The 10,155-nt window shown below is 50.6% G+C and overlaps 1 protein-coding gene across 1 annotated transcript in view; it reads left to right on the top strand.

Annotated features, from left to right (window-relative positions):
• Positions 1 to 10,155, top strand: part of Fam161b (family with sequence similarity 161 member B) — a gene marked incomplete at its 5' end in the record, with an annotated part of 15,330 nt that extends 5,175 nt beyond the window's left edge. Inside the window, 7 exons of the mRNA XM_023703491.1 lie at positions 1,798 to 2,348; positions 3,934 to 4,283; positions 4,768 to 4,895; positions 6,116 to 6,280; positions 6,507 to 6,606; positions 8,461 to 8,585; positions 9,510 to 10,155. Coding sequence (XP_023559259.1) covers positions 1,798 to 2,348; positions 3,934 to 4,283; positions 4,768 to 4,895; positions 6,116 to 6,280; positions 6,507 to 6,606; positions 8,461 to 8,585; positions 9,510 to 9,771 — 1,681 coding nt within the window. The remainder of the gene's footprint in view (positions 1 to 1,797; positions 2,349 to 3,933; positions 4,284 to 4,767; positions 4,896 to 6,115; positions 6,281 to 6,506; positions 6,607 to 8,460; positions 8,586 to 9,509) is intronic.

Genomic DNA, 10,155 nt, shown 5'->3' with positions numbered 1-10,155 from the left:
CTGTACTTCCGATTTGATTTGAAACTGTCTCATTGCTATCTGTTTATCAATAAAACTTTGAAAAAATAAAAATAAAACAAATAAAAAAATAAAAAAAAGAAATGCAAAACTTCAATGTCTGAAGCAAAGTTTTCTTTTTTTATTTTTTAATTTAATTTTTATTTGTTTTATATAAAATAAAAATGTGTTATATTCATAACTTGCATACAATTGACGATGTATGGAACAGCAAAGATTGTCATGCATGTCACATATACACACATCAAAAAGTCTCATTGAATTAAAAAACAAAATGAAGGATCAAGAACAGTGGTTTAAAACCTACTCCTAGGATTTTTTTTTTTTTTTTGGCGGAACCGGGGATTGAACTCAGATCTTTGCATTTGTCAGTCAAGCGCTTATCCTACTGAGCCATCTCCCCGGCCCCTGCTCCTAGGATTTTATAATTTTTTTTTGTTTTCAAAGTTTTATTGATAAACATATAGCAATGAGACAGTTTCAAATCAGATCGAAAGTACAGTTTCAACAAATACTACACTGCATATATTCTTCTTAGTGGTTAATTGCTGTACAAGATGCAGACTTGTGATCCTATTTACAAACACCATTAGAACAAATCATTCTATTCATTAAGAGAATGCAACTATGTATCTATCCCAACCACTTTGAATACACAGATACAAAATGGACATTCATAGTTATACCCCATTTTTTTTTAAGTTCCGTTATTGAATATTATAGGTGTGTAAACTCAGCAAAATATTCTAAAAGAGTCCAGTAGCCCATAATAGCGTTGGGTCTTCTGTTTAACTGGCAATGTCAGAAATTGTTGACCTGAGTCCCCCACAGCTCAACATAACAACATGGCTTTACTTCCTATATTTCGTCTTCATACTTTTCTACTGGATGGTTAAGACCAAGGTAAAGCAGGACCTGTGCAACAAGAGTTGTAGCTTTTGGGTCTGAGAAGGTCAGTGAAATCCCCTCAGGATTTATCCTGAGATCCTGTACCTCAGATTGTAGATCCTTTGTCAGTGTCAGCCATGTGGATGAGTCACGGCCATTGCTTGGCCAATGTGCTCTCTGTGAAAGCCTGAGAGAGTGTCTTCTCCCCATGTGACTCTCCTTAGGCACACTCTACGTCATCGATCACTTTCCTCTTTGGCTCCATAATCTCCTTGAATGAAGCAAAGTTTTCTTTCTTTCTTTCTTTCTTTCTTTCTTTCTTTCTTTCTTTCTTTCTTTCTTTTTTTTTTTTTTTTGGTGGACCTGGGGACTGAACTCAGGCCCTTGTGCTTGCCAGGGGAGTAATTATTCTACTGAGCCATCTCCCGGGCCCCAAGGTTTTCTTTATTTTTGTTGTTGTCTTTTTGAGACAGGGTTTCACTATGTAGTTCAGGCTGGCGTTGAACTCACTTTGTAGCCCAGGCTGGTCTCAAACTCATGGTGATCCTCCTGCCTCAGACTCCCAAGTGATTACAGGCCTTGCCCCCATGCCTGGTTTTGAAGCAAGGTTTTAACTTGGATCTTCCTGAGTCCCTATTGTGCCCCATTGCAGTTTCTCTCTCATATACAAAAAAAAAAAAAAAAAAAAAAAAAAAAATGCAGATTGGCCATTTATGGCTCAGTTTTGAAGAGCTACTGATGGGCAACCAGGACTGCCTGGGGGAGAGGGAGGCCTGTGGGGCTGTGAGATGGGAGGTGGGCTGGGAGCCGCCATGTAGCCTGGAGGAGCAGGCGGGAGCAGCGGGCCTCCGACAGCCTGTCCTCCGTACACAGGTCTGCTCTGCCCCGCAGGTGTGGTTCCACGAGGCGGTGCAGTTCCCTGAGCAGCCTCCCCTGTGCCGGGCCCAGGGCCCAGGCCCGGCCCCCCTCGGGCTCTGGGCCTCCTTCCCAGCGAAGAAGCCTCAGCTCCTGGGCATCCTCCATCACCGTCCCTCGTCCGTTCCTCATGACCCTGCGGGAGGCCCAGAAGAAAGCGCAGTGGCTGGCCTCACCAGCCTCCTTTGAGCAGGAGAGGCAGCGGGCCCAGAGGCAGGGCCAGGAGGAGGCTGAGTGCCACCGGCAGTTCCGGGCACAGCCTGTGCCAGCACACGTCTACCTGCCCCTGTACCAGGAGATGGTAGAGCGCAGTGAGGCCCGGAGGCGGGCAGGGATCCAGCGGAGGAAGGAACTGCTCTTGTCATCCCTGAAGCCCTTCAGCTTCCTGGAGAAGGAAGAGCAGCAGAAAGAAGCCGCTCGACAGAGGGACTTGGCTGCTGTGGGTAAGGCCAAGGCCCCCCAGAGGAAAGCTACCCGCAGGATCCCAAAGTCCGTTCTGGAGCCAGCTCTTGGGGACAAACTTGAAGGTAAAGACATCCTTATCCCATCGCCACCTCCTGCTTGGGGGCCCCAGCAGGCATTATAGGGGTTTAGTGAACCCAGCCTGGACACACTGTGCGTGCTCACGGGTGGGGCCCGCATGCTCCATGCAGGCTCGAGGGAGGTGGGGGCCTGTGCTCAGTCTTCAGTGACCCCAGGCGTGTCACGCTGAGCTCTCCCGACTCACGAGAAGGCCTCTATGCTGCCTAAGTGCAGGAGCCAAGATGTGAGACGCCCAGGGCCGCCCAGGCTGCCGCCACTTGTGGCCAGCTGCCCTCATCTTGGCGAGGTAGCTCCAAGTCCCTGATCATGTACAGGTTCCAGAGAGTATTTGTTCTCGGGGCCTGGGCATGTAGCTCGGTGGCAGAGCGCTTACCTGGCCTGAGACCCCCAGAACCTCAAAAAAAAAACAGAAAGGGTACCTGGGGCTTGATGCACTCTTCCGTCTTACGTGCTGCTCACCAAGCCTGTTCTGTGGTGAGTAAACAGACTTGGAGTGTGCAGACCCAGCAGCGCCGGCCACAGACAAGGCCTCACTGGTAAGGAACAAACTGTACAAGGGTTAGTGGAGCCATGCGGCTCTGGGAGCGTCACAGAGACACTGACTGGGGGGGGGGGGGAGAGGGCGCAGCCCCGGAAGGAGCCCAGGACAAGAGCCCTGGGAGGGCGTGTGCGAAGAGGGGCCCTGGCGAGTTGGGGGCAGGCAGAGATGCAGTGTGGGGGTAAGAAGCTGAGAGGCTAGAGAAGAGGGGGGATGAGAGTGCAGACACACCGGCCTGTCCTGAGGGGCTGCCTGGGCCACCTCAGAAGTGTGGACTTTGTCCGGAGGGCACTGGACAGCCCCTGGCAGGCTTTGGGTAGGGTGTCGTGACCAGCTTCCAGTCGCTGTGACAGTGGCAGGGATAGCAAGAGGTGGGAAGACTAGATGGAGGTTGCTCTGTTACCTTCTTTCCCCTAAATAAGATCGAGCCAGAACGTACTCAGGCATGAAAGGTAGAGATCAGCAGTGCCAGCCCCAAGCAACCTGCCTTGCCTACCGCCTGACGCAGAAGCCACCAAGCAGGGTCTTGTGTCAGGGGACATGATAGGAGTGGAGCGGCTGTGAAGCTCAGGGACAGTGAAAAGCAGTTCAAGAGGCGGAAGTGGAGAAGCAGTGACTGAGGAGAGGGAGAGACTTGAGGAACGGTTTGGGCCCCGGGGCTCTTCTCGGAGAGCAAGGCACCCAGGAGGGGCAGGTGGCTGGCCAGCTTCCTTCCACTCCACCCTGAACAAGGGCCTCAGAAAGTGCTGCCTCAGCCCATTGCTCCAGCCGCGGAGTCCTGGGCGACGTGTAGTCGTGAGCGCTGTGGCAAAGAACCACGGCAAGCTGCTTTGTCACGTCTGCCATCTTCACACGCATTGTTGTTAGCTGCAGACTTCCCCTATGGTGTCAGCAGGCTGACCAAATTCCCAGGAAGTTAGCGGCTGGCTTCAGCTCACTACTGCTAGTCCACCGGGTGGGCAGGTGACCAGACCCTTTGGTGTGAGGTTTGGAGCCTCTCACCCATCAGCGCTCTGACTCTTTCTCCACAGAAGCTGAGCTCTTCAGGAAAATTCGCATCCAGATGCGGGCCCTAGACACGCTCGGCAAGGCCTCCTCTCCTCTTGCTTCCTCTAGCAGCCGGCCTGACTCACAGCCGCGCACGGCCGCCCGCACTCAGGAGAGGAAGCTTGGCTTCCTGCAGACCGACTTTGGATTCCAGCCTCGGGTGAATGCTGTCGTCCCTGACCACGAGGCCCTCCACAGGGCTTTCCAGCAGAGAGCTGCCAGGGGAAGGGAAACCCGAGAGGCGACTCGCAACAAGCCTTTCTTGCTGAGGACTGCCAGCCTGTGCCGGCACCCTCCGAGGCCCTGTGACACCGGGGACACTGGAGGGAGGCTGGTGAGAGAGCCCAGGTCGTAGCGGGAGGGCTGGGGCCTGGGGCCTGACATGCAGCGTGGGCCAGATGTCCCAGAAGTACTTCTCCTGCCAGCCTCATCTTCACTAAGCGAAACAACAACAGAACATCACCTCAGGGATAAACACACCCACACAGGAGGACTGCCTTCTGTCCCTCTCTTTCCGAGGGGTTGACAGAAGTAAGTCCAGGCAGGCTTGGGAGGCTGAGAATTGGGATCAAGTGCTAGTACCCTGGTAGCACTTCTGAAGCGCTCTCGTCTGATCGCAACTTTAGCATATGTCTACACCTTGGCCTGGCTTCTAACCCTGATGTCCCGCTGTCCCCGCCGTGCCCCCTCCCGCTGTCCCTGCGGTGTTCCCAGGAAGAAGATTCTTGTTTTGACTCTTTCACTGACAGTGCAGCCTCTTGCAGACAAAACCCAGGACCACAGGCGCTGGCGCCAATACCGGACTTCCTTTCTTGTAGGGTTCCCTACAGCCCCCTGCTACCCCGCTGCCTGGGAGCCGTTCTCTGAGTGGCCTTGCCTCGCTTTCTGTCAACACCCTTCCTGTGCACATCACAGACGCCACCAGGAGGAGGGCATCTGCAGTCAGGTGAGTGGTCGGCCTCGCGGTGCCCTGATCTGGGGCCAAGGGGTTCTGTGACCAGGGCTGTCTGGTGTGGCCAGCACTGAACCGTCATCTAGCAAATATGGGGACTCGCTGTGTGCAGGGCGCAATGAAGACAACTTCAAAGTGCCTGGAATATGGACAAGCCAGTAAACACTGAGCATATGCTGCCTGAGCACAAGACCTGAGGCGTGTGTGTGTGTGTGTGTGTGTGTGTGTGTGTGTGTGTGTAGGGGTGTCACCATGCAGTGAGCAGCTGAGCCCCAGGGAAGTCTGGCGACCTAGTACCTCTTAGTGCTCCCAGTGGATTTAGAATCTGTGAGTCTCACAGAGTTACTGACCAGGCCTGAAAGCGTCAGTCTGCAGAGGCCCCATAACATCAGCCTGGTGGAGAGGCCTGTGGAGCTCACCACATCTGCTTTCCAGCTCAGCACAGTGAACTCTGCTGCTTGTTCTCCTTGTCCCCTGAGCACATGCGTATCCATACACGACATCCTGCTTGTGTTTCCACAGAACACCTTGAATAGAGTAAGTCAAAAAGTCAGTGCTTCAGATTGATTCCAAATTGTCTATACTGAAGGAGGCCCATTTCTAGTTTTTTTTTTTTTTTTTTTTGCAGAACCGGGGATGGAACTCATGCCCTTGCGCTTGCTGGGGAAGCATATTATTTATTTATTTTTTAAATGTGAATTTGTATTTCCAAGGAAGCCTGAACCCAAGTGTCTTCTAGCCTGCTGATTGAGGAATGGGGACAGCGGCTTGCGAGTCAGAAGTTCTAGCTCCAAGCCTGGCTTTTCAGTTGGCATACTAGGTCACTCTGGACAAGTGGCTCACCCTCTCTGAGCCGCTGTCTCTTCCTGGGTGGGAGGAGGTTTTCCCTGTTCACCTCATATGGCACATAGGTGGTTTGCAGGAAACAGAGTGAGTAGCGCATGGTGCAAGCCCAGCAAATCTGATAAATATTTAGCTGTTTAAGCATATTTTAGCTCATATGTTACCCACCTCAGTTAATGAATTTTTCCTGGGGTAGGAAATCTCCGGGCTCACAGCAGTGAAGAGGCTCCATCTGCCAGTGGACTGAGTCCCAAAATGTTCTTTTTCACATGCCCACATTGGTAAATTCTTTCATACTTCCAGAGAGATGATTAAAGTCACTCGCAAACACACCCAGGACATGTGCCCTTGTTCTTGCTGTCCCCCTTTAGAAGTTCACTTGAGAAAAAGGAGAAGGCTGAGGAGAGTATTCGGTGGTTAGAGATGCAGAGAAAGAAGCGCCACGCACTGTCCAAGTCTGTGGCCCTGCGTGCAAAAGCTGCGGACCCCCACCAAAGCCTCGAGGAGGTGTTCAGGGCCAAGCTGAGAGAACACCGGTAGGTGTCTCATGCATGTGTGCAAGGGCTGTCTTGGGTTCCAGGAAGACTGAAAGAAAAATGGCAAGCTGGAGTTCTCGTGTTGGCGTCTGTGATCACAGGACTCAAGGATTTTGCCAGGAAGTTAGGAATTTACAATGTACTTTGGTTACTCTGCTTAACTGGAATGGATGGTGTTCTAGATTAGAAAAGATGAAAATCTTTCTAGAAATCTTGTTAATTCCAGGAACAATGACCGAAAAAGAGCAAAAGAATATAAGAAAGAACTAGAAGAAATGAACAAGAGAATACAAACAAGGCCCTATCTCTTTGAGCAAGTTCCCAAGGTAAAACTTCACTGTCATTTCTTTCTGCCTTGCATGAAAGGGCTCCCAAGATTATGAAACAATTTCAATGTGAGTGTTAAACATTTCCATAACTCAGACATTCTAAGTCTTTATTCCTATCATGTTTCCCTAAATATAGCTCTTCAAGGGCTCGGGTACACACATGTACCCCACGAAGCTCTTTCCCAATGAGGTGGCTTCAGGCAGACTGGTGACGATACTGTAAGGGATAGCGAGTCCCTGGGTGTCCTCCCTAAGGAAGCCGTAGAGCTACCTGCGTGGCCCAGAAAAGCTACTGTCCCAATCATTTTGGGCTGCATCAGGTTCTGTGGCTCCATTTACTCTTTTATTTATTTATTTATTTGTGTGTGTGTGTGTGTGTGTGTGTGTGTGGCCAGCTCAGCCCACCAGGGGTGGGGCTGGCTGGCATGTGGTGCTGGAGGATCGAACCGTGGTCCCTGTGCTTTGCTAAGCTTGTTCTAAGTAGGTGCTTTAGACCACTGAGCCATCTCACCAGCCCCTCCATTTACTCTTGAGTTTCAAACAGAACTTGGGGTTCCCTAGGGACTGGCTCTAATTGCTGGGCCTTAGCTCATTCCCAGCTAGAGCTTAATGTGGGCATGTGCTGGTCAAATCCAGCCCCACTCCCATAACCCTATGTACACACAGGCTGGGCAGCCTTAGATCTACTTAGCACCTCTCCTGCTGCCCAGGTGTGGTACAGATGCCTGGAACCCAAGCTACTTGGGAGGCAGTGGGCAACTCAGAAAGACCCCATCTCAAAATAAGGATGACAGGGGCTGGGCACCCAGCTCAGCATCCCTGGGTTCAGTGCCCACTACCCGGACAAATAGAAAACCTCCCGTCCTGGCCTTCTGCCCTTAGATATGACCTTGAAAGCAGCAAGTGTGGTCTTCAGATCCCAAGAGGCCTTCCACCGCTAGGAAAGATACAAAGCATGCCATGATTTTTGCTCTTAAATATTTATTTTGTTAAGTGTCTGAGTAAGCTTTCTGTTAATTTTTTAGTCATCATGATTGTTCGCATTTAAATTTCATTTATTTATTTCCTTATGTATTTCTATTTGGTTTTGGGCCTGAGCACTGCCATGCGGTGCAGGCTGGCCTTGGGTGTGCAGCCATCCTGCCTCAGCCCCTGAGCACCGAGACTGCTGGGGTACGACACCTGGCAGCTTTCAAGCGCTCTGCCACTGACCTACTCTCCAGTCTCCCCCTTTTCCAGGGTCTCACGGAGTTACCCAGGCCACCTCACACTTGCCATCTCCTGCCTCAATGTCCTGAGTAGCTTCAGCTGAGTGTGCCTATGCCCAGCTAACTTGGGGGGAAGGATATTTTTTTTTTTTTTACTGCTCCCAAATTACCAGCTGGCATCTCCTGGTAGTGCTGGAAATACTAGAATAATAGAATTGCAGGCCACATCTGAGCCCCACGCAGCACGAAGAAGCCCTGCATTTTCTTTCTTTTTGGCGGAACGGGGGATTGAACTCGGGCCCTTGCCAGGCAACGCATTTTTTTTTTAAAGGTGGCAAGCTGTTACCTTTACCAATGGTAGGAAATGTGCTCTAGAGCGAGTGTGGGCCAAATAAAAGTAGGAAGAACGTGTACAAGGTGAGCAGAGCACAGTACAAGAAGCTGGACCAGACCTGACTCTGCGTTTTAGCGAGATCCTTGGGGAGCTTGCAAACTAAGACTTGAAGACAAAAAGCTCTAGGAAAGTTGTCTGCCAACTTGGGCCCAGCACTAAGGGTGAGGCTAGGAGCAGGATTATAAGGAAACTAATTGAGCATCTGGTAATTCGGGAGGCAGCTACAGCAGATTAAGTTTTGTTCTGCAGGACCTTGCCCGGAAAGAAGTGGAGCAGCGGTACGGAGCTGCGCTGCGGCAGGCCGGGCTGCAGGAGGACTTTGTGAGGAAGAAGGGCCAAGGCACCGGTGCTGGGCCGCGGAAGGATGTGCCCAGGTACCTGAGCTGCTCTGCGGGCCTGAGCTCCTTGTTACGCCAGGCACGGTCTCTGGGAGAAAAGTTCGCAAGAGCTGTGCACACTTCTCCATCACAGTCCTGTACCAAAGTGACACCCAGCCAGCGGTCTGCCGCACAGCTGGATGTAGACTAGTACAGCGATGACGAAAATCTAACAGTTCTTTGAAACACTGCTTTCTAATTCTAGTTCTAATGCCATGAACAGACATATTTCTACTTTATTTCTGAAATTAAGCTCAGGACCTCACACTTGCTAGGCACATGCTGCGCTGCTGAGCTCTATCTCTGGCCCCATGAGACAGGGGCTTGGGGCTGGGGAGATAGATTATTGCTCTACGTGCTGCCTGGCAAGGCAAGGACCCGAGTTTTATCCCCAGTACCACATGCCGTGCAGCCCAGGAAATGCGGTGGTGGCGCGTACCTGTAATCCCAGCTCTGGAGAGGCTGAGACAGGAGGATCACTATGCGTCTGAAATGGGTAGCAAAATCTTGCATCGAAAATAAAAAGGGTCACAATATGCAGCTCAGGCTGGCCTTGAACTCACTTTGTAGCCCAGCGTGGCCCTGAACTCGCAGTGAGCCTCCTGCGTCAGCCTCCCAAGGCAGGTGTGTGCCACCACATTTGGCCAAAAAGCAAGTATAATTTGACTGCTTGTAAAATGATGAAACTTGTTCTGGCACTCCTTAAAGGTAACTCATTAGTAACACCTCCTCTGTAACCCAAGTATATTGTCTCAGTCAGAGAGAAGCACAAGGTCTCCATTCTTCTCAGTATCTTCCTATTCTTGTCTGTTTTTCCCTCAGAAATACCTCTGTATACCCAAATAAAAGAACAAAAATGTTGAAAGCATTCTTCAACCTTACATAGTGCTTTCCTTACTCTTTTCTATTATGCCTTTGCAGTACCAATGAAACCGTAAAATTTGACACGAGGGACCAACAGCAAGATTCAGAAGAATTCCTGGAGCAGCTGACAAGCCCTGAGAAAGACTTGGAGATGCTGTCTTGTGAATCACCAGACAGTCTCAAGCCTCGCCCTTCTGAACATCATGCAGCTAAGAGCGGAGGCAAACCCTTGGATCGCGTCATGGCTGCGGTTAGAGAACGGGGAAGAGTAACAGAGAGAGGTGATTGGAGCAAATTGAAGTGGGCCAACACGGGGTAGAGGGTCATAGTTCACAGGTGAAACTCCTGCTTTCCCCCTGACACTTGAAAGTAAATATAAGGGAATATTGCCCTTTAGAGCCCTCCCTAGTCCCAAGTAACTCACTATGGAGCCCAGCCTGACCTTGAACTCTTCAGGGATCCTCCTGCCTCAGCCTCCTGAGTGCCGGCATCACAGGCATGCGCCACCACTCCCGGCTACACTCATTTTTATGAACCTGCCTTCCTAGTGGATGTCAACCTGCAGGTGCATTCACTGTATTTTTTATCATGTCTGAGTAATCCTCATGAAGTCAGCTCTTCAGAAATTGCTAGGAATGATGGCACAAGTATGTCTGAAGCAAAAGAGAGTTTGTTTGTTTTGTTTTGATTATTTTCTTTTTTT

This window comes from Octodon degus, unplaced genomic scaffold (assembly GCF_000260255.1).
Source record: "Octodon degus isolate 3935 unplaced genomic scaffold, OctDeg1.0 scaffold00007, whole genome shotgun sequence".
Classification (NCBI taxonomy): Eukaryota; Metazoa; Chordata; class Mammalia; order Rodentia; family Octodontidae; genus Octodon; species Octodon degus.
The sequence above is the reverse complement of the archived record's forward strand: the minus strand, read 5'-3'. Positions and strand labels throughout refer to the sequence as shown.